The sequence below is a fragment of the Ranitomeya imitator genome, chromosome 2 (genome assembly GCF_032444005.1).
Source record: "Ranitomeya imitator isolate aRanImi1 chromosome 2, aRanImi1.pri, whole genome shotgun sequence".
In the NCBI taxonomy this organism is placed as follows: domain Eukaryota; kingdom Metazoa; phylum Chordata; class Amphibia; order Anura; family Dendrobatidae; genus Ranitomeya; species Ranitomeya imitator.
The window spans coordinates 272231119-272256727 of NC_091283.1; the positions used below are offsets into that span (position 1 = coordinate 272231119).

Here is a 25609-nt window from a genome sequence, read left to right on the forward strand (position 1 = left end):
CAGGGCCTGTCATTGGAGCAGAGGCGCAATTTAAGACAATCATAATAATCTTGTTGGGACATCCCCTAAATCTGATGATAATTACTGGCCACACCCACTTCCAATAAGCCACACCCCTATATGTTTCCAGCACTTGATAATTAATGATACAGAGGGCCAGCATCTACAAATCCTTCCCAAAGCGTGAACGAGCTGCTGTGCTCCCCATCCCGACCACCAGAGGGCAGTGTGGCTCCATCCCCAACTCTTCTCACTAAGGGAAAATTACAGAAAATTGGTGGTTGGAGGCAGCTGAAACCTCTGCTGATTGGGCCGAGGTTGATACAATCGAGGTCTATAGGAAAGCTCAGCAGCCGGATTTGTCTCCAGTGTGCAATACCGCACATATGTTAACAGGACACTGACCACATACTGCACACAGGTCACCGTACACTGACCACATACTGTACACGTCACCCGGACACTGACCCTATACCGCACACATGTCACCCGGACACTGACCCTATACCGCACACATGTCACCCGGACACTGACCCTATACCGCACACATGTCACCCGGACACTGACCACATACCGCACACATGTCACCTGGACACTGACCACATGCTGCACACACGTCACCATACACTGACCACATACCGCACACGTCAGCCCGGACACTGACCCTATACCGCACACATGTCACCCGGACACTGACCCTATACCGCACACATGTCACCCGGACACTGACCACATACGGCACACATGTCACCGTACACTGACCACATACCGCACACATGTCACCATGCACTGACCACATACCGCACACAAGTCACCATGCACTGATCACATACCGCACACATGTCACCATGCACTGACCACATGCCGCACACAAGTCACCCGGACACTGACCACATACCGCACACGTCACCATGCACTGACCACATACCGCACACATGTTACCCGGCCTCTGACCCTATACCGCACACATGTCACCCGGTCATTAACCACGTACCGCACACATGTCACCCGGACACTGACCCTATACCACACACATGTCACCATGCACTGATTACATACCGCATACATGTCACCATGCACTGACCACATACCGCACACATGTCACCCGGACACTGACCCTATACCGCACACATGTCAGCATGCACTGACCATATACCGCACACATGTCACCATGCACTGATCACATACCGCACACATGTCACCATGTACTGATCACATACCGCATACATGTCACCATGCACTGACCACATACCGCACACGTCACCCGGACACTGACCACATACCGCACACATATCACCGTACACTGACCACATACCGCACACATGTCACCATGCCCTGACCACATACCGCACACATGTCGCCATGCACTGACCACATACCGCATACATGTCACCATGCACTGACCACATACCGCACACATGTCACCATGCCCTGACCACATACCGTACACATGTCGCCATGCACTGACCACACACCTCACACATGTCACCCGGACACGACCCTATACCGCACACACGTCACCGTGCACTGACCACATACCGCACACATGTCACCATACACTGACCACATACCGCACACATGTCACCCGGACACTGACCCTATACCGCACACATGTCACCATGCACTGACCACATACTGCACACATGTCACCTGGACATTGACCATATACCGCACACATGCCACCATGCACTGACCTCATACCGCACACATGTCACCATGCACTGACCACATACCACAGACATGTCACCGTACACTGACCATATACCGCACCCATGTCACCATGCACTGACCACATACCGCACAAATGTCACCCGGACACTGACCCTATACCACACACATGTCACCATGCACTGACCACATACTGCACACATGTCACCTGGACATTGACCATATACCGCACACATGCCACCATGCACTGACCTCATACCGCACACATGTCACCATGCACTGACCTCATACCGCACACATGTCACCATGCACTGACCACATACCACAGACATGTCACCATGCACTGACCACACATGTCACCCGGACATTGACCACATACCGCACACATGTCACCGTACACTGACCACATACCGCAGACACGTCACCCGGACACTGACCACATACCACACACATGTCACCATACACTGACCACATACCGCAGACACGTCACCATACACTGACCACATACCGCACACATGTCTCCGTACACTGATCACATACCGCAGACACGTCACCATACACTGACCACATACCGCACATTCAAATAAATAAGGCAGCACACTGCGGCGCTAAAAGATGCAAACATGAAAATTGAACTGCACTAGAAATAGGAAAAAATGAGAGCGTTTAGCGAATAAATTGGCCAATTCATGTGTACCTGGTAGCCACATTAGGGCATCTCTCGTATACCAGGACCTAAACTTTCCTTTCCTCACTAAGAATAAACGTCTTCATCTGAATGGGAACCTACTGTGAATCCTCTTCTAAGGCTAAATTTCTCTCTCTCTTTGGAGGGGTAATGGACCTGCTGCGATTAAACCACATGTCACCCGCACACTGACCACATACCGCACACACATCACCCGGACACTGGCCACATACCGCACACATGTTACCCGGACACTGACCCCAAACCGCACACAAGTCACTGTTCACTGACCCACAGGCAGGTAGGGTGCACTGAGAAAGCGTAGGGCTTGGCACTAACCCGGCCTCTCCTGTAGTACGCTTGCATCTATTGGTGATGGTTTTGTCAAGTGCACATTTATGGTTTTAATATTTATAATAATAAAGGATAATTTTTATGATATTTCTGTAGGGATTTTTTTTTTTTTTTTCTGTGAGTCTAGCCGACGAGGAGCGGGGGCGCCACGGCGTAGGTAACTAGGGTGCCAACCTCCGCAGGCAGGTAGGGTGCACTGAGAAAGCGTAGGGCTTGGCACTAACCCGGCCTCCCCTGTAGTACGCTTGCATCTATTGGTGATAGTTTTGTCAAGTGGACATTTATGGTTTTAATATTTATAATAAAGGATAATTTTTATGATATTTCTGTAGGGATTTTTTGGGGGGGTTTTTTCTGTGAGTCTGTTCACTGACCACATACCGCACACGTTACCTGGACACTGGCCCCATACTTCACACACGTCACCCGGACACTGACCACATACCGCACACATGTTACCCGGACACTGACCCCAAACCGCACACAAGTCACTGTTCACTGACCACATACCGCACACGTTACCCGGACACTGGCCCCATACCTCACACACGTCACCTGGACACTGACCACATACCGCACACACGTCACCCGGTCACTGACCACATAACACACACATGTAACCATACACTGACCACATACCACACACATCACGGTTCACTGACAACATGCTGCACACACGTCACCGTACACTGACAACATACCGCAGATATCACCCGTACACTGGCCACATACCGCACACACGTCACCCAGACACTGACCACATACCGCACACATGTTACTCGCACACTGACCCCAAACCGCACACAAGTCACCGTTCACTGACCACATACCGCACACACGTCACCGTACATTGACCCGATACCGCAAACACGTCACCATGCACTGACCACATAACGCACACACATCACCATGCACTGACCACATACCACACACGTCACCCAGACACTGACCATATACCACACACACGTCACTCGGACACTGACCACATACCACTGTACTGACCTGTGCATCTACGCACAGTCCACAAAACAGAATGATAGATTAATCAGTTGTGGTGAAGGAATGTGGAGGTGGTGGCGTGTGGACGTGTGGCGATACACCATGATGAGATCCTGCATTGAGAGTACTACAGATGTTGATGTCTCTCTAAAACAAATGATCATGCTGCCAAAGTGATATAACTGCAAACCTTGAAGGCCAAGAAAGACTAGAAATGTCCTATGCTTTTCTGAGAGAAACACTTTCTTTCATCAGTGTATCACAGAATTCAAGAGTTTGTAGTAGTGTGAGGCCTATGTGGGAAGAGCGATCTCTTTAGGCTCATGTCTACGTCTTTATAAATGAGATAAACATGCTAGATACAATCGTGAACAGAATTTTACTAAGTGACTGAAAAACTATTTATATACATGTTTGTTAAAGTAAAATAAATGTTCAGGTAAACTAGAGCAAGATATAAAATATAGGTGAGGAAAGATGAAGAACTCCTCCTTCTTGCCAACATACAGATTAGCATAACTAGGGGTGAACCTGGTGCCCATCGCAGTACCCCACATTTGAAGCTAGAATCCCCCTCAGTAGTTATGAGACAAGATGAATATTATAATACTACTTCTTTCTCTGATCATTTGTGATCTGATCTTTAGGAAAACCGACGAGCATTCATTAACTTTTTTTTCGGCCCGCTTCTTTCCACCGTTGTAAGGTTGTGATATTTTCTCTCCTCAGATCATCAGCCCAGTTCTGTCCAATCCAAAGAACCATCAGAATTGGCCACACGTGGTGTCCCAGGATGTCATGCGTCACGTCAATAACCTGAAGAGCTGCACCTTTGTCATGACGGGCCAGGTTCGGGGGAAGACGCTGCTGCCCTTACCTTCAGGGTCTGAGAAGATGGAGTACATTGACTACGACAGTGAGAAGCAGTAAGTACAGGCTCCGGTAACTCCTCCAGCATTGCAGCATTCATAGAGGTAGATTATATCCGCGTGCTGTGCAGTTTCACCACTTTTAATGCGGGATCAAAGTGAGTTCAATTTTTGTGCTACAGGAGAGGTGATGATTTGGTGATCTCTGGGGGTCTTATCGAAAGGATACCCCTCTAATCCCCAGAATGAGGCCCTGAAATGATTCTTTACAATGTAGCAGAGCGGCACATTCTCGAGTTTGGAACAACCACTTTAAGGCCATGTTCACACAGTGCGTTTTTTACTGCGGAACCGCAGCGGTATTGCCGCTGCGGTTCCGCAGCTGTTTTCCATGCAGGGTACATAACAATGTAACCCTATGGAAAACAGTCACTGCTGTGCACATGATCCGGAATTTAGTGTAAAAAGCCGCGCTGAATAGCCGCGGTAAAAAAGAAGGAGCATGTCAATTCTTTTTCCTGAACCGCAGCGGTTCTGCACCCATAGACCTCCATTGTGAGGTCAAAATCGCAGTAAAACCCGCAGATCAAAAATATATCTGCGGGTTTTACTGCGATTTGATGTGCAGAACCGCTGCAGCAGGAAGTGCGGGGTAGCGGGCGGAAGTGCGTGGGCGGAGTGTGGCTGCCCCCCCGTGCTCCGATCCCGCCCCCCCGTGCTCCGATGCCCCCCCCCCGTGCTCCGATGCCCCCCCCCAGTGCTCCGATGCCCCCCCCGTGCCCTAATCTCCCCCCCTTATACTTACCCGGCGTCCCGGTGTCCGTCCGGCCGTCTTCTCCCTGGGCGCCGCCATCTTGCAAAATGGCGGGCGCATGCGCAGTGCGCCCGCCGAATCTGCCGGCCGGCAGATTCGCTCCAAAGTGCATTTTGATCACTGAGATATAACCTATCTCAGTGATCAAAATAAAAAAATAGTAAATGACACCCCCCCCACTTTGTCACCCCCATTGGTAGGGACAATAAAAAAATTAAGAATTTTTTTTTTTTTTTTTTCACTAAGGTTAGAATAGGGTTAGGGTTAGGGGTAGGGTTAGGGGTAGGGTTAGGGGTAGGGTTAGGGTTAGGGGTAGGGTTAGGGTTAGGGTTAGGGGTAGGGTTAGGGTTAGGGGTAGGGTTAGGGGTAGAGGTAGGGTTAGGGGTAGGGGTAGGGTTAGGGGTAGGGTTAGGGGTAGGGGTAGGGGTAGGGTTAGGGGTAGGGTTAGGGTATTTTCAGCCATTTTAGCCCTAAAAAGCTTCCTAGGAAACACACAGTAAAAAAAGGATAAAAAAACGCATCAAAAAACGCATCAAAAACGCATCAAAAAAGGACAAAAAAAGGACCTGCGTTTTCTGCCAAGAGCTGCAGTTTTTTAAAAAAACTGTCCTGAAAAAAAAAGGATGGAAATCCTGAACGTGTGAACATACCCTAAGTGATGGCCTATTACTAGCATATATAATCGCCACATCCTGGCCCCGAGTAATGGCAGCGTGTTCTGGCTTTTACAGGGCCATTGATCTGATTTCTCCTCATAAAAGAGGATTATCGACGTGTTGTAAATCAAAAGGGCGAATTTGGGAGAGATGCCAGGAACGGCGGGAATGTAAGAGGCCGAGCGGGAACATGTACAGCAGTGCCAGGACCTGGGTTTATGCCAAAGACACCGAGAAGCATGTGAAATAAGTAGGAGAGCAGCACGGAGTATTTCAGGAGGGCAGTATGCTGGAGTGCTGGTGACCTCCACCACATTTATGATGTAACTAGATGGTGGCCCGATTCTAATGCATCGGGTATTCTAGAATATGCATGTCCACATAGTATATTGCCCAGCCACGTAGTATATTGCGCAGTCACGTAGTATATTGCCCAACCATGTAGTATATTGCCCGGTCACGTAGTATATTGCCCGCTCACGTAGTATATTGCCCGGTCACGTAGTATATTGCCCAGCCACGTAGTATATTGCCCAGCCACGTAGTATATTGCCCAGTCACATAGTATATTGCCCAGTCACGTAGTATATTGCCCAGTCACGTAGTATATTGCCCAACCACGTAGTATATTGCCCAACCACGTAGTATATTGCCCAGTCACATAGTATATTGCCCAGTCACGTAGTATATTGCCCAGCCACGTAGTATATTGCCCAACCACGTAGTATATTGCCCAGCTACGTAGTATATTGCCCAGTGATGTAGTATATTGCCCAACCACGTAGTATATTGCCCAGTCACGTAGTATATTGCCCAGTCACGTAGTATATTGCCCACCACGTAGTATATTGCCCAGCTACGTAGTATATTGCCCAGCGATGTAGTATATTGCCCACCACGTAGTATATTGCCCAGCTACGTAGTATATTGCCCAGCGATGTAGTATATTGCCCAGCCACGTAGTATATTGCCCAGTGATATAGTATATTGCCCAACCACGTAGTATATTGCCCAGCCACGTAGTATATTGCCCAGTCACATAGTATATTGCCCAGTCACGTAGTATATTGCCCAGTCACGTAGTATATTGCCCAACCACGTAGTATATTGCCCAGTCACGTAGTATATTGCCCAGTCACGTAGTATATTGCCCAGCCACGTAGTATATTGCCCAACCATGTAGTATATTGCCCAGCTACGTAGTATATTGCCCAGTGATGTAGTATATTGCCCAACCACGTAGTATATTGCCCAGTCACGTAGTATATTGCCCAGTCACATAGTATATTGCCCACCACGTAGTATATTGCCCAGCCACGTAGTATATTGCCCAGCGATGTAGTATATTGCCCAGCCACGTAGTATATTGCCCAGCCACGTAGTATATTGCCCAGTGATATAGTATATTGCCCAACCACGTAGTATATTGCCCAACCACGTAGTACATTGCCCAGCCACGTAGTATATTGCCCAGCTACGTAGTATATTGCCCAGCCACGTAGTATATTGCCCAGCTACCTAGTATATTGCCCAGTCACGTAGTATATTGCCCATCCACGTAGTATATTGCCCAGCTACGTAGTATATTGCCCAGTCACGTAGTATATTGCTCAGCTACGTAGTATATTGTCCAGCCACGTAGTATATTGCTCAGTCACGTAGTATATTGCCCAGCCACGTAGTATATTGCCCAGCTACGTAGTATATTGCCCAGTGATGTAGTATATTGCCCAGTCACGTAGTATATTGTCCAGCCACGTAGTATATTGCCCAGTCACGTAGTATATTGCCCAGTCACGTAGTATATTGCCCGGCTACGTAGTATATTGCCCAGCCACGTAGTATATTGCCCAGCTACGTAGTATATTGCCCAGTCACGTAGTATATTGCCCAGCCACGTAGTATATTGCCCAGCCACATAGTATATTGCCCAGCCACGTAGTATATTGCCCGGCTACATAGTATATTGCCCAGCCACGTAGTATATTGCCCAGCTACGTAGTATATTGCCCAGTCACGTAGTATATTGCCCAGCCACGTAGTATATTGCCCAACCATGTAGTATATTGCCCAGTCACGTAGTATATTGCCCAGTCACGTAGTATATTGCCCAGCTACGTAGTATATTGCCCAGGGACGTAGTATATTGCTCAGCCACGTAGTATATTGCCCAGCCACGTAGTATATTGCCCAGCCACGTAGTATATTGCCCAGTCTCGTAGTATATTGCCCAGCCACGTAATATATTGCCCAGTCACGTAGTATATTGCCCAGCCACGTAGTATATTGCCCAGCCACGTAGTATATTGCCCAGTCACGTAGTATATTGCCCAATCACGTAGTATATTGCCCAGTCATGTAGTATATTGCCCAACCACGTAGTATATTGCCCAGTCACGTAGTATATTGCCCAGTCACGTAGTATATTGCCCAACCACGTAGTATATTGCCCAGTCACGTAGTATATTGCCCAGTCACTTAGTATATTGCCCAGCTACGTAGTATATTGCCCAGTGACGTAGTATATTGCCCAGCCACGTAATATATTGCCCAGTCACGTAGTATATTGCCCAGTCACTTAGTATATTGCCCAGCTACGTAGTATATTGCCCAGTGACGTAGTATATTGCCCAGCCACGTAGTATATTGCCCGGCTACGTAGTATATTGCCCAGTCTCGTAGTATATTGCCCAGCCACGTAATATATTGCCCAGCCACGTAGTATATTGCCCAGTCACGTAGTATATTGCCCAGCCACGTAATATATTGCCCAGTCACGTAGTATATTGCCCAGTCACGTAGTATATTGCCCAGTCACGTAGTATATTGCCCAGTCACGTATATTGCCCAGTCACGTAGTATATTGCCCAGCCACATAGTATATTGCCCAGCCACGTATATTGCCCAGCTACGTAGTATATTGCCCAGTGATGTAGTATACAGGTCCTTCTCAAAAAATTAGCATATAGTGTTAAATTTCATTATTTACCATAATGTAATGATTACAATTAAACTTTCATATATTATAGATTCAGTATCCACCAACTGAAATTTGTCAGGTCTTTTATTGTTTTAATACTGATGATTTTGGCATACAACTCCTGATAACCCAAAAAACCTGTCTCAATAAATTAGCATATTTCACCCATCCAATCAAATAAAAGTGTTTTTTAATAACAAACAAAAAAACCAACAAATAATAATGTTCAGTTATGCACTCAATACTTGGTCGGGAATCTTTTGGCAGAAATGACTGCTTCAATGCGGCGTGGCATGGAGGCAATCAGCCTGTGACACTGCTGAGATGTTATGGAGGCCCAGGATGCTTCAATAGCGGCCTTAAGCTCATCCAGAGTGTTGGGTCTTGCGTCTCTCAACTTTCTCTTCACAATATCCCACAGATTCTCTATGGGGTTCAGGTCAGGAGAGTTGGCAGGCCAATTGAGCACAGTAATACCATGGTCAGTAAACCATTTACCAGTGGTTTTGGCACTGTGAGCAGGTGCCAGGTCGTGCTGAAAAATGAAATCTTCATCTCCATAAAGCATTTCAGCCGATGGAAGCATGAAGTGCTCCAAAATCTCCTGATAGCTAGCTGCATTGACCCTGCCCTTGATGAAACACAGTGGACCAACACCAGCAGCTGACATGGCACCCCACACCATCACTGACTGTGGGCACTTGACACTGGACTTCAGGCATTTTGGCATTTCCTTCTCCCCAGTCTTCCTCCAGACTCTGGCACCTTGATTTCCGAATGACATGCAAAATTTGCTATCATCAGAAAAAAGTACTTGGGACCACTTAGCAACAGTCCAGTGCTGCTTCTCTGTAGCCCAGGTCAGGCGCCTCTGCCGCTGTTTATGGTTCAAAAGTGGCTTTACCTGGGGAATGCGGCACCTGTAGCCCATTTCCTGCACACGCCTGTGCACGGTGGCTCTGGATGTTTCCACACCAGACTCAGTCCACTGCTTCCTCAGGTTCCCCAAGGTCTGGAATCGGTCCTTCTCCACAATCTTCCTCAGGGTCCGGTCTCCTCTTCTCGTTGTACAGCATTTTCTGCCACATTGTTTCCTTCCAACAGACTTACCATTGAGGTGCCTTGATACAGCACTCTGGGAACAGCCTATTTGTTGAGAAATTTCTTTCTGGGTCTTACCTTCTTGCTTGAGGGTGTCAATGATGGCCTTCTTGACATCTGTCAGGTCGCTAGTCTTACCCATGATGGGGGTTTTGAGTAATGAACCAGGCAGGGAGTTTATAAAAGCCTCAGGTATCTTTTGCATGTGTTTAGAGTTAATTAGTTGATTCAGAAGATTAGGGTAATAGGTCGTTTAGAGAACCTTTTCTTGATATGCTAATTTATTGAGACAGGTTTTTTGGGTTATCAGGAGTTGTATGCCAAAATCATCAGTATTAAAACAATAAAAGACCTGACAAATTTCAGTTGGTGGATAATGAATCTATAATATATGAAAGTTTAATTGTAATCATTACATTATGGTAAATAATGAAATTTAACACTATATGCTAATTTTTTGAGAAGGACCTGTATTGCCCAGCCACATAGTATATTGCACAGCGACGTAGTGTACAGCACAGAGCCACGTAGTATATTGCCCAGTCACGTAGTATATTGCTCTGTGATGTAGTATATTGCCCAGCCACGTAGTATATTGCCCAGCCACGTAGTATATTGCCCAGCCACGTAGTATATTGCCCAGTCACGTAGTATTTTGCCCAGCTATGTAGTATATTGCCCAGCTACGTAGTATATTGCCTAGCCACGTAGTATATTGCCCAGCCATGTAGTATATTGCCCAGCCACGTAGTATATTGCCCAGCCACATAGTATATTGCCCAGCCACGTAGTATATTGCCCAGCTACGTAGTATATTGCCCAGTGATGTAGTATATTGCCCAGCCACGTAGTATATTGCACAGCGACGTAGTGTACAGCACAGAGCCACGTAGTATATTGCCCAGTCACGTAGTATATTGCCCAGTCACGTAGTATATTGTGCAGCCACGTAGTATATTGCCCAGTGATGTAGTATATTGCCCAGTCACGTAGTATATTGTGCAGCCACGTAGTATATTGCCCAGTCACGTAGTATATTGCCCAATCACGTAGTATATTGCCCGGCTACATAGTATATTGCCCAGCCACGTAGTATATTGCCCAGCTACGTAGTATATTGCCCAGTCACGTAGTATATTGCCCAGCCACGTAGTATATTGCCCAACCATGTAGTATATTGCCCAGTCACGTAGTATATTGCCCAGTCACGTAGTATATTGCCCAGTCACGTAGTATATTGCCCAGTCACGTAGTATATTGCCCAGCTACGTAGTATATTGCCCAGGGACATAGTATATTGCCCAGCCACGTAGTATATTGCCCAGCCACGTAGTATATTGCCCAGTCTCGTAGTATATTGCCCAGTCTCGTAGTATATTGCCCAGCCACGTAATATATTGCCCAGTCACGTAGTATATTGCCCAGCCACGTAGTATATTGCCCAGCCACGTAGTATATTGCCCAGTCACGTAGTATATTGCCCAATCACGTAGTATATTGCCCAGTCACGTAGTATATTGCCCAACCACGTAGTATATTGCCCAGTCACGTAGTATATTGCCCAGTCACGTAGTATATTGCCCAGTCACGTATATTGCCCAGTCACGTAGTATATTGCCCAGCCACATAGTATATTGCCCAGCCACGTAGTATATTGCCCAGCTACGTAGTATATTGCCCTGTGATGTAGTATATTGCCCAGCCACGTAGTATATTGCCCAGCCACGTAGTATATTGCCCAGCCACGTATATTGCCCAGCCACGTAGTATATTGCCCAGTCACGTAGTATTTTGCCCAGCTATGTAGTATATTGCCCAGCTACGTAGTATATTGCCCAGTCACGTATATTGCCCAGCCACGTAGTATATTGCCCAGTCACGTAGTATATTGCCCAGCCACGTAGTGTATTGCCCAGCCACGTAGTATATTGCCCAGTCTCGTAGTATATTGCCCAGCCACCTAATATATTGCCCAGTCACGTAGTATATTGCCCAGCCACCTAGTATATTGCCCAGCCACGTAGTATATTGCCCAGTCTCGTAGTATATTGCCCAGCCACGTAATATATTGCCCAGTCACGTAGTATATTGCCCAGCCACGTAGTATATTGCCCAGCCACGTAGTATATTGCCCAGTCACGTAGTATATTGCCCAATCACATAGTATATTGCCCAGTCACGTAGTATATTGCCCAGCCACGTAGTATATTGCCCAGTCACGTAGTATATTGCCCAGCTATGTAGTATATTGCCCAGCTACGTAGTATATTGCCCAGCCACATAGTATATTGCCCAGTCACGTAGTATATTGCCCAGTCACGTAGTATATTGCCCAGTCACGTAGTATATTGCTCAGTCACATAGTATATTGCCCAGCCACGTAGTGTATTGCCCAGCCACGTAGTATATTGCCCAGTCTCGTAGTATATTGCCCAGCCACCTAATATATTGCCCAGTCACGTAGTATATTGCCCAGCCACCTAGTATAATTCCCAGTCACGTAGTATATTGCCCAGTCACGTAGTATATTGCCCAGTCACGTAGTATATTGCCCAGTCACGTATGTAACAGGTTAAAAAATAAACATATAATCACCCTCCGAGGGCCCCTTGAAGTCCTGGCCCTGTGTGCTATGCATGCGGCAGCTTCTGGTCCCAGGGTTGGTATGAGCGCAGGACCTTTGATGACGTCGCGGTCACATGACCGTGACGTCATGGCAAGTCCTTCTCGCATAGCATCCTTAGCACCGGAACCTGCTGCTTGCACTGCCGAGAACAGGACGCGACGTCGGAGGGTGAGAATAATGTTTTTTTTAATTATTTTTATTTGTAACATTAAATCTTTTTACAAATGATGCTGCATACACAGCATCAATAGTAAAAAGTTGGTCACACAGGGTTAATAGCTGCGTTAATGGAGTGCGTTACACCGCGCTCCGGTAATGCTGGTATTAACCCTGTGTGAGCGCTGACTGGATGACTGGAGGGGAGTATGGCGCGGGCACTGACTGCGGGGAGGAAAGAGCAGCCATATTGCCGCCGGACTGTGACCGTCGCTGATTGGTCGTGGCAATGGTCGTGGGCGTTTTGCCACAACCAATCAGCGACTTGGATTCCATGACAGACAGAGGCCGCGACCAATGAATATCTGTGACAGACAGACATACAGAAAGACAGACAGACAGACGGAAGTGACCTTTAGACAATTATATAGTAGATTTGTGTCCCCTTCAGCGACAACCTGGACAAGACGGTCGTCCACGCCATCGAGTCGGCCATCATTCAGTGGAGCCATCAGGTTCGAGGGGTGCTGAAGAGAGAATCCTCCGAGCAGCTGTTATTGGGGAAGAACCCGAACCCCAACGTGGAGCTCGACTTCTGGAAAAACCGGTGCGAGATTCCCGACAAGAGATTGCAATTTACACACAATATTTTATAAATCATTACTATTTTTTTTTTTTTTTGCTTTTAATATTGACTATTTTTCGATATTTACTACAGACTTGCCGACCTGGAATGTATCTACAATCAGCTGAAGACCAGCAAGGTGCGCAAGATGGCCGAGCTGCTGGAGAGGGTGGAGAGCAGCTACTTCCCGGCCTTCAAAGCCTTGTTCCGGGACGTAGTAGCAGGTACCGGTGTATATATGTATAAACCTATATGACACAGGAGCAGAGGTGGTCACCCCACATGTCCCGCTATCACAGGAGCAGAGGTGGTCACCACACATGTCCCGCTATCACAGGAGCAGAGGTGGTCACCCCACATGTCCCGCTATCACAGGAGCAGAGGTGGTAACCGCACATGTCCCGCTATCACAGGAGCAGAGGTGGTCACCCCACATGTCCCGCTATCACAGGAGCGGAGGTGGTAACCGCACATGTCCCGCTATCACAGGAGCGGAGGTGGCAACTGTGCATGTCCCGCTATCACAGGAGCAGAGGTGGTCACCCCACATGTCCCGCTATCACAGGAGCGGAGGTGGTAACTGCACATGTCCCGCTATCACAGGAGCGGAGGTGGTAACCGCAAATGTCCTGCTATCACAGGAGCGGAGGTGGTAACCGCACATATCCCGCTATCACAGGATCAGTGATGGTAACTGCAAATGTCCCGCTATCACAGGAGCGGAGGGGGTAACCGCACATATCCTGCTATCACAGGAGCGGAGGTGGCAACTGTGCATGTCCCGCTATCACAGGAGCAGAGGTGGTCACCCCACATGTCCTGCTATCACAGGAGCAGAGATGGTAACTACGCATGTCCCGCTATCACAGGAGCAGAGGTGGTAACCGCACATGTCCCGCTATCACAGGAGCGGAGGTGGTAACCGCACATATCCCACTATCACAGGAGCAGAGGCGGTCACCCCACATGACCCGCTATCGCAGGAGCAGAGGTGGTCACCCCACATGTCCCGCTATCACAGGATCAGAGATGTTAACTACACATGTACCGCTATCACAGGAGTGGAGGTGGCAACTGTGCATGTCCCGCTATCACAGGAGCAGAGGTGGTCACCCCACATGTCCCGCTATCACAGGAGCAGAGATGGTAACTGCACATGTCCCGCTATCACAGGAGCAGAGGTGGTCACCCCACATGTCCTGCTATCACAGAAGCAGAGGTGGTAACCGCACATTTCCCGCTATCACAGGAGCAGAGGTGGTCACCCCACATATCCTGCTATCACAGGAGCAGAGATGGTAACTGCACATGTCCCGCTATCACAGGAGTGGAGTTGGTAACCGCACATATCCTGCTATCACAGGAGCGGAGGTGGTCACCCCACATGTCCCGCTATCACAGGATCAGAGATGGTAACTGCACATGTCCTGCTTTCACAGAAGCGGAGGTGGTAACCACACATATCCCGCTATCACACTATCACAGGAGCAGAGGTGGTCACCCCACATGACCCGCTGTCGCAGGAGCAGAGGTGGTCACCCCACATGTCCCGCTATCACAGGATCAGAGATGGTAACTGCACATGTCCTGCTTTCACAGAAGCGGAGGTGGTAACCGCACATATCCCGCTATCACAGGAGCGGAGGTGGTAACCACACATATCCCGCTATCACAGGAGCAGAGTTGGTCACCCCACATGACCTGCTATCACAGGATCAGAGATGGTAACTGCACATGTCCTGCTTTCACAGGAGCGGAGGTGGTAACCGCACATATCCCGCTATCACAGGAGCAGAGATGGTAACTGCACATGTCCCGCTATCACAGGAGCGGAGGTGGCAACTGTGCATGTCCCGCTATCACAGGAGCAGAGGTGGTCACCGCATATGTCCCGCTATCACAGGATCAGAGGTGGTCACCGCACATGTCCCGCTATCACAGGAGCGGAGGTGGTAACCTTGCATGTCGTGCTATCTTAGGAGCGGAGGTGGCGATCGTGCATGTCCTGCTATCACAGTAGTAGAGGTGGTGACAGTGCATGTTCCGCTATCACAGAAGCAGAGGACGTGGCCCTGCACCTCCTGCTATCACAGGAGCGAAGGTGGTGACCGCACATGTCCTGCTATCAGAAGAGCAGGGGATGGGGCCATGCACTTCCTGTTACCACAGGAGCGGAGGTGATGACTGTGCATGTCTTGCTATCACAGGAGCGGATCAGGTGTCTGTGCATGTCCCGCTACCACAAGAGCAGAGGTGGTGACCGTGCATGTCCGCTATCACAGGAGTGGAGGACGAGACCATGTATGTCCTGCTATCACATGAGCGGAGGTGGTGACTGTGCTTGTCCCACTATCACAGGAGCGGAGGATGGGGCCATGCACGTCCCCCTATCACAGGAGCGGAGGTGGTGACCGCACATGTCCGCAGAGGTGGTAACTGCGCATGTCCTGCTATCACAGGAGCGGAGGTTGCGACTGTGCATGTCCTGCTATCACAGGGGCGGAGGAGTTGTCTGTGCATGTCCTGCTATCACAGGAGCGAAAGATGGGACAATGCATATCCCGCTTTCACATGAGCGGAGGAGGGAACCATGCACGTGCCGCTATCATAGGAGCAGAGAAGGTGACTATGCATGTCCCACTATCACAGGAGTGGTGGATGGGACCTTGAATGACCCACTATCACAGAAGCCTAGAAGATGACTGTGCATATCTCGCTATCACAGGAGCGGAGGAGGTGGCTGTGCATATCCCGCTATCACAGAAGCGGGGGACGGAACCGTGAATATCCCACTGTCACAGGAGTGGGGGACTGGACCGTGCATATCCCGCTATCACAGGAGCGGAGGGGATGATTGTGCATATCCCACTATCACAGGAGTCGGGGGACATGACCGCGCATATCCCCCTGTCACAGGAGTGGAGCTTTGGACCGTGCACGTGCCGCGCTCTCCATTCATTTAGATGGCAGCTTCAAATGCCCCCAAACTCCAGATCAGTAATTTTACTAACAGGCTTGTTAAGTTTTATGTAAATGAAGCTGCAGAATAGATTTATGCTGCCGAGATGCCAAGTGCAGGCTTCTTACCCTGAATATCTGCCTCCCCTTTCCAGCCCTGTCTGAAGCTCAGGACATCAATCTCTATCTGAAGCCGCTCCAGCGACATTTTGAAGAAATCGAGAGCGTTGAATTCAGCGAGGTGAAACCCGTGATCGTTCCTCTGATGCACGTGCTGTGCCTGGTGTGGGCCCGCTCCAAATACTACAACACCCCCGAGAGGATCATCATCCTGATGCAAGAGATCTGCAATCTGTTCATCCAGCAGGTGGGTGACGGGTGATGGCGGGAGCGGCAGCTTTATCAGGGACTTCCCCCAAGATCTCTGCTTGCTGTCAGTGTTGTGTCATCCTCTCCCCTGATATTTCCTATTCTCTGGTGCAGGCTCGGAGCTACCTAAACCCGGAGGACCTGCTGAAGGGGGACATGGAAGACAGCGCGGGCCGAGTCCAGGAGGTTCTGTCCATCCTGCGCTTTCTCATCAGCACGTTTGAAGGGAGCAGGGAAAAGCTGCCGAGCTTCTTCCAAAACGGGGAGGAAGTGAAGACGTGGGATTTCCCCTCCATACTTGTGTTCGCCCGGCTGGAATGCTTCATGAGGAGACTGGAAACCATCGAGGTGAGGCACTGGGAGAGGCGTAGTGACTGGACCCCGATCCAGGATCGTAGGTAACTCCAATCCGGGCAGTTCAAGCCCTTAGGTGCCACATGTATGCATGTAAGCACTATGTATACCGGTGAGCTCCCCCTAGTGGTGACTGTGCACCCACACATAACATCCATGGCTGACGCACAGATTTGTTCTCCGCAGGATTTATTACTCACCGCCGTGGATATGATGAAACTGGAGAAATTGGAGTTTGGCGGCACTAAAGGGAAAGTTCTGAGCCGGACGGTGGCCGACATGTATGAGGAGTTCCAAGACGTCTACAAAGTGTTCTCCGATAAGACGTACGACTGCCTGGACACCGGGAACAAGGTAAGCGCTGCGTACGTGCACATACACAGAGTAAGGAAACAGTCAGCAAGCTTGTAGTCAGACTCCTCCAGCACAGTGGTACCAGGATCCTGCATAGCTGAGTCTGCGGCCAGACCTTGACCACACCCCCAAACCAGACATTTCAATGAAACCAGACCCCTAAATTTATCAGACCCCTAAAGTAACATGACCTGACCAGACCAGGCCCCTTAACTGATTCAATCAGACTCCAGACAAAGCCCTTAAACTAATCTGACCTCCCAAGAGACTCCTAAATACTTCATACCCTAGACTAGGCCCATAAATAAACCAGACCCCACACCAGGCCCCTAAATGAACCAGACTCCAGACCAGGCCCCTAAATGAATCAGACTCCAGATCAGGCCCCTAAATGAACCAGACTCAAGACCATGCCCCTAAATAAACCAGACCTCAGACCAGGCCCCTAAATGAACCAGACTCCAGACCAGGCCGCTAAATGAAAAAGACTCCAGACCAGGCCCCTAAATGAACCAGACCAGGCCCCTAAATGAACCAGACTCCAGACGAGGCCCCTAAATGAACCAGACTCCAGACCAGGCCCCTAAATGAACCAAACTCCAGACCAGGCCCCTAAATGAACCAGACTCCATACCAGGCCCCTAAATGAACCAGACTCCAGACTAGGCCCCTAAACGAAGGAGACCTCAGACCAGTCCCCTAAGTATATAAGACCGTAGACCAGACCTTTAAATTAATCAGACCCCAGACCATGCCCCTAAATAAATAAGACCCCAAGACCAAGCTCTTAAAATTACTGTGAACCCAGAGCAGACTCCTTTAAACATCAGATCTCATACCAGATGAATATACCACCTCTCCCTCAGTGAGCTTAGCTGGGCCTAGAAGTCTCCTCATGGCAGCTTGTGGTCAGGAGACACTGTGCCCCCTATCAGCAGCTTCTCACCCAGCGATCAGCCGCCTGCTCTGCGCTGATGAGGGGCACGTGTCCTGTAACTGCGCCTGCACATAGGGGGCGGTCATCTATCACTTCTTGTCTTTTCTTCCCTGTGTGCAGGAATTTGAGGATGACGACTCAGATTTCAAGCTGAGCATCGAGGAGATGGACCGGAGGCTGGGGACGCTGTTCTGCCTGGCCTTCGATGATACCTCCAGCCTGGAGCAGACGTTTCGGGTACGCAGCCGCCCCATGGCTCAGGTTCCCGCAGCGTTTCCCGTCTGCCGATGTAACGGTTTGGGTTTTCCTCGCAGCTGCTGGACATGTTTGGGGGCCTCCTGGACCGGCCCATCATCGCACAGGATGCGTATGATAAGTACCCACTCCTCATCGCCATGTTTGAGGAGGACCTGGATGCCACCAAATCCATCTATGACCAACATATGGTGGAGGTTACGGAACGAGGTCAGTGAGTGTGTCACGTCCCGACAAGTGGGATAATGGTTCCTATACAGTAGTGTCGCCTATAGATCGGGCATGGTGAATGTCATTAGAACTGACTGACAATCACTTCTCCCCCTTCTGTCATGCATGTGCACACTCAGAGGAGGCGAGCATACACGTCTACAATGTTAATAAATGCCTCCTTCTTGTAGGATACCCTCAGATAAGTAAGAACATGCCGCTCGTCTCCGGGAATCTGAACTGGGCTAAAGAGATGCGAGAGCGGCTGCAGACGCCGTACGGCAACTTCCACCACATCACACACCCGTGAGTCGCCAACAGCGTCCGGGGCATAAAGCGGGGCAGCCAATCAGATGACTGCCGTACTTTCCGCATCGCCACGGGTGACTTCTCCTATACTATGTGAGTAATCGGACTTATTTCATCAGGTGCATGGAGTCTGAGGAAGGCGGGAGGATGAAGCAGAAATACCAGGAGATGATGGCGCTTCTGGACCAGTGAGTTGTGTGTCATGTCCACCGGCCGCTCCGCGACTTCTAACCCTTTAAAGGAGTATTCACTTCTCCAAAAACCTCTCCCAATATGTAGTAGGAGTAGTAATAATAATATTAGCAAATACCTCCAATTTGAAATGTAGTATAGTTCTTCTGATTTGCTATGTCGCTTACCTCATGTGCAGGGCATTGCAGTAGCTTAGGTATCCATGGTTACAACCACTCATATAGTGACAGTTTGTTGTTAATAGTCGTAACCATGGATACCTAAGCTACTGCAATGCCCTGCACATGGGGTAAAAAACATAGCTAGAAAAACTACTGTTCTTTTAAAATTGGATCTTTTATCATCCCGAATGCCACACACATACCCTCCCCATTATGACCTCACATGGGCAGGGTTGTGGGGTGCTGTCAGACCTACAGGATTTTATGAAACTCCTCACTGGACGACCGCGGAAATTCAAGATTGACACCACATTTTTATCAGGATTTTATCTTTACTTGGAGACCATGGAGACCAAACACGACATAGCTGTTGGCGATTATATGGCCCCTATGGATTTGGGGCCTATTGGCAGGGGTTATAGTTACCAGAAAATATGTATAATTTTATTCCTGCTTAGCCCCGGTGCCAAAAATGTATGTCTCATTAATATCTTACAAATTCCCATATTCCATATGTTCCTTTGGAGACACAGCATTTCCCCCTGCAGGAACCCAGTGTCACCTGAATCCAACATGCATTTCTTGTAGACAAAAGGGCATCCACTGTCCTGTTTATGTATTCACATATATTTGCTCACATCAATATAGTACACCTCCCTCCTATATGGGGGGTCAGAGTACCCACTGTGCATTAATATCTCACATGCAGCGTGACCAATAAATAAAGATGATCACCACTATGGTACTCATATATAAAAAACAATTTTATTGAATTCAAAGTTAAAAAATTTTTAAATGTAAAAAACAGTAAACAACATGTAAAAAAGGGAGTAGAATCCACAAAGAAGGGACTAAACTGCCATAGGCTATCTTAAACCATCGGGATAGGCACTAGTGTACAAATATGAAGGTAACCCACTAATGAGAATTGCCTAGGTATATGGCTGGAGAGTGATGTCAGAAATTGTCCAGGTGATACTGCAATAGCATATATCAGTGTACATACAACCTAATAGGAGACACTACCAGCCATCCTGCTTGCTACAATAAATAGCCGAAACCCTATATGGCATAAGCCAAGTGGGAGATGCAAACAACAAAAGTATACCTTAACTGTGCGTCCCGTGTGAGAGCCCCGGCGTCCCTCTGCCCCGACGCGCGTTTTGCGTTTGCTTCTTCTGGAGGCGTCCTGGTAGTGTCTCCTATTAGGTTGTATGTACACTGATATATGCTATTGCAGTATCACCTGGACAATTTCTGACATCACTCTCCAGCCATATACCTAGGCAATTCTCATTAGTGGGTTACCTTCATATTTGTACACTGGATGGTTTAAGATAGCCTATGGCAGTTTAGTCCCTTCTTTGTGGATTCTGCTCCCTTTTTTACATATTGTTTACTGTTTTTTACATTTAAAAATTTTTTAACTTTGAATTCAATAAAATTGTTTTTTATATATGAGTACCATAGTGGTGATCATCTTTATTTATTGGTCACGCTGCATGTGAGATATATATGTCCTGTTTATGTGTAGGCTGGGTGACCATGGCTATCTCTAAAGGGTGCGGGATATTCCCTTTAATCATCTCACAACCTAATAAGCCTTTTCCTGTCTCTCTATCTATGCACAAAACACATCCTCGTTCAGCCACCTGGGCATAAAGAGGAGAACATGCATTTTAATTAAGATGGTTCAAATCTCTTTGTACACTGCCATTTTACATAGCGGCAGCTTTTGATTGCTAGCTCCTATTTTCCTTACTGCGAATGGGAGAAGGAAGGAGGAAGAGGGGTTTGGGATCAGGTCCTCTGTTAAGGTACCGTCACACTGAACGATATCGCTAGCGATCCGTGACGTTGCAGCGTCCTGGATAGCGATATCGTTGAGTTTGACAGGCAGCAGCGATCAGGATCCTGCTGTGCCATCGTTGGTCGGCGCAGAAAGTCCAGCACTTTATTTCGTCGCTGGACTCCCACAGACATCGCTGAATCGGCGTGTGTGATGCCGATTCAGCGATGTCTTCACTGGTAACCAGGGTAAACATCGGGTTACTAAGCGCAGGGCCGCGCTTAGTAACCCGATGTTTACCCTGGTTACCAGCGTAAACGTTAAAAAAAAATAAACACTACATACTTACATTCCGGTGTCTGTCCCCCGGCACTGCACTTCTCTGCACTGTGTAAGCGCCGGCCGGAAAGCACAGCACAGCGGTGACGTCACCGCTGTGCTTTCCGGCTGGCGCTCACAGTCAGTGCAGAGAAGCACAGTGCCGGGGGACAGACACCGGAATGTAAGTATGTAGTGTTTTTTTTTTTACGGTTACGCTAGTAACCAGGGTAAACATCGGGTTACTAAGCGTGGCCCTGCGCTTAGTAACCCGATGTTTACCCTGGTTACCAGGGGACTTCGCATAGTTGGTCGCTGGAGAGCTGTCTGTGTGACAGCTCTCCAGCGACCACACAGCGACACTGCAGCGATCGGGATCGTTGTCTAGATCGCTGCAGCGTCGTTAAGTGTGACGGTACCTTTACTCTTATTCACTGGTGTCTTATTTTTCCTGGGATTTGCCCAGCCCGCAGACCCCAGAGTTCATCCATGGACCTCAGAAATCGTCCGTGGATTCCAGAGGTTGCACCAGGGATGACCCGCTCCTGCCTTACATGCCATCTCTAGGCACAGTTTATCACATTTAATTGGTTCTCTACAAAGTGCGGCCGCTTTCTCCGGAGACTCGTGCGAAGTCTGATGCCTGATGGAAAAGCTGCGCTAATTGGGCTCCGAGCAGAGAGCAAAAATCTTAATTACTGCTCCACATCAATGGCCGACACCAACGCCAATAACTGCAGTCCCCCGCACTCCCCAAAATACAGATCTATACCGGGACTAGAAGGAAAAGACTATCTATCCATTATCTATCTATTATTTACAGTATCTATTTTATAGCATCTTTTTATCTCACTTGAATTTACCTCATTGCCCCCACACAGGTTTATGCCCCCTCAGTGCACTCCCTACAGTTTGATGCCACTTAGGCTACGTTCAGACTAGCGTTGTGCTAGTGTGCGTCGGGCGACGCAGCGGCGACGCACGCGTCATGCGCCCCTATGTTTAACATGGGGGACGCATGCATTTTTGTTTGTTGCGTTTTGCGACAAATGCGTCTTTTTTGCCGCAAGCGTCGGACCAAGAAAACGCAACAAGTTGCATTTTTCTTGCGTCCGATTTTTTTGGCAAAAAACGACGCACGCGTCGCAAAACGCAGCGTTTTTGCGTGCGTTTTGCCGCGTTTTTGCGTGCGTTGCGTCGCCGACGCAGCGGCGCACAACGCTAGTCTGAACGTAGCCTTAGTGCACCTCACATATTATGTCCCCTCAGTGCTTCCACACAGTATACTGTCCCCTCAGTGCTCCCACACAGTATGATGTCCCCTCAGTGCTCCCACACAGTATACTGTCCCCTCAGTGCTCCCACACAGTATAATGTCCCCTCAGTGCTCCCACACAGTATGATGTCCCCTCAGTGCTCCCACACAGTATACTGTCCCCTCAGTGCTCCCACACACAGTATAAAACCCCCTCAGTGCCCCAGGCAGTATGATCTCCCCTCAGTGCCCCCACACACAGTATGAATCCCCCTCAGTACCCCCACGCAGTATGATGTCTCCTCAGTGCCGCCACACACACAGTATGATGCCCCCTCTGTGCCCGCACACATAGTATGATGCCCCCTCTGTGCCCCCACACACAGTATGATGCCCCTCTGTGCCCCCACACATAGTATGATGCCCCCTCAGAGCCCCCACACACAGTATGATGCCCCCTCAGAGCCCCCACACACAGTATGATGCCCCCTCTGTGCCCCCACACACAGTATGATGCCCCCTCAGAGCCCCCACACACAGTATGATGCCCCCTCAGAGCCCCCACACACAGTATGATGCCCCCTCTGTGCCTCCACACACAGTATGATGCCCCCTCAGAGCCCCCACACACAGTATGATGCCCCCTCAGAGCCCCCACACACAGTATGATGCCCCCTCTGTGCCCCCACACACAGTATGATGCCCCCTCTGTGCCCCCACACACAGTATGATGCCCCCTCAGAGCCCCCACACACAGTATGATGCCCCCTCAGAGCCCCCACACACACAGAATGATGCCCCCTCAGAGCCCCCACACACAGTATGATGCCCCCTCAGAGCCCCCACACACACAGAATGATGCCCCCTCAGAGCCCCCTATCTGCCTGCGTCCATTGTGGCATGGGAAGAAATCGCTCACTTGTGATTGTAGCTGCAGGTGAAATAGGAGGATAGCACAGAGTACTTCCATTAGGCAATGTGACCGATCTGGAGCTGCTGTGCTCGGCAGAATACAAGCGGGTGACACCGAAGAAGTGAGCGACTCACTGCAGTGAGCAGCTGACACATATGCAGTATATAAAAAAAAAAACCCCTTCTTTCTCACCTCCAATGGGGATGGTCTTTGTTGTCTTTCTCATTCAAGGGTCCTCTACCAGAGGCCTGGGAGTTTGAGGGTTCTGCGCAGGGTCTTGGTTGCTCCCAGCATTGCACTTTCCTGGACAGGGAGCTCAGATGTTGCTCCTGGGATCTGTTGTAGCCATTCTTCCAACTTAGAGGTCACTGCTCCAAGTGCACCTATCACCACTGGAATCACTGTTGCCTTCACCTTCCACATATACAGTCTGTACGGTGGCTGATATCTTCATGTTCCTAGGTATATAGAGAAGCTGTATGAAGAATGGTGCCGCACCGTTTCAGAGAAATCCCAGTACAACCTGATGCGACCTCTCATTACACGAGATCAAGGCTCCAAGCTCATAAATGTCAACTTTGACCCTCAGGTAAGAGCCGTTAGTAGGACTGGAGAGTATATATATATAGATATATATATGTATATATATATATCTATATATATAATTGTCTAAGGGTTTTTCCGTCTGTCTGTCTGTCTGTCTGTCTGTCCTGGAAATCCCTGCTCTCTGATTGGTCGAGGCCGCCAGGCCTCGACCAATCAGAGACCGGCACAGCATCGACGTAGAAATCCCGCGTCTCTGATTGGTCGAGGCCGCCAGGCCTCGACCAATCAACAACGGGCACAGCGACGATGATGTCATAAAGGACGTAGACATCCCGCGTCTGATTGGTCGAGGCTGCCAGGCCTCGACCAATCAGCAACAGGCACAGCGACGATGATGTCATAATGGTTGCCATGGCGACGATGATCTCATAAAGGTTGCCTCGACCAATCAGCGACGGGCACAGTCTGCCGCGAATTCTGGAATCATCATTGTCCATATACTACGGGGACATGCATATTCTAGAATACCCGATGCGTTAGAATCGGGCCACAATCTAGTATATATATATATATATATATATATATATATATATATATATATATATATATACATATATATACATATATACATTAAATGATATGGGACCTTAAAGGGGTTCTCCACTTTGGGGGTGTGGAACATACTGAGTATTACTGTCCCCGTATACAGCTGGTGTCTGTGCTCCGGGAAGTTAAATATCTCCAGACACTTAACATGGAAACAATCCCCAAGGAGGCCGAGGACATCTTCTCCACAAAGGAGTCGTACAGACAGTACAGGGCGAACCTGGACCTGACCACCACCTGGTACAACAAGGTGATAAGCACCATCCTGGAGGTGGAGTTCCCCCTGGTGGAAGGACAGCTCAAGGACATTGATGTCCACCTAAAATCGGCAGAAGAAACGTTAAACTGGAAGGCACAAGGTATGGTTATGTGTCTTATGTTCAGTATGTTAAGATTTTAATTGTTTAGGGTAGGGGTTATATATTTAATTTAAATTTTTTTTAGAGTTCACGTGCTTCTTGTCACACAGGCATGAAGTGTGAAATTCATTCTGCCTGTAGCAACTACTAGGGGGAGATTACAAGGCTACTAGTTCAGTAAGAGGTGT

General features: G+C 48.8%; 1 protein-coding gene across 2 annotated transcripts in view; it reads left to right on the forward strand.

Moving 5' to 3' along the window:
• Positions 1–25609, forward strand: part of DNAH9 (dynein axonemal heavy chain 9) — a 165720-nt gene that overhangs the window by 10225 nt on the left and 129886 nt on the right. For both annotated transcript variants that reach the window (XM_069749229.1, XM_069749230.1), the window contains exons 2-13: positions 4439–4635; positions 13363–13518; positions 13630–13760; positions 16650–16861; positions 16978–17211; positions 17404–17571; positions 18629–18745; positions 18823–18973; positions 19165–19279; positions 19402–19470; positions 24373–24499; positions 25166–25421. In XM_069749229.1, the coding sequence (XP_069605330.1) occupies positions 4439–4635; positions 13363–13518; positions 13630–13760; positions 16650–16861; positions 16978–17211; positions 17404–17571; positions 18629–18745; positions 18823–18973; positions 19165–19279; positions 19402–19470; positions 24373–24499; positions 25166–25421 (1933 nt within the window). The remainder of the gene's footprint in view (positions 1–4438; positions 4636–13362; positions 13519–13629; positions 13761–16649; positions 16862–16977; positions 17212–17403; positions 17572–18628; positions 18746–18822; positions 18974–19164; positions 19280–19401; positions 19471–24372; positions 24500–25165; positions 25422–25609) is intronic.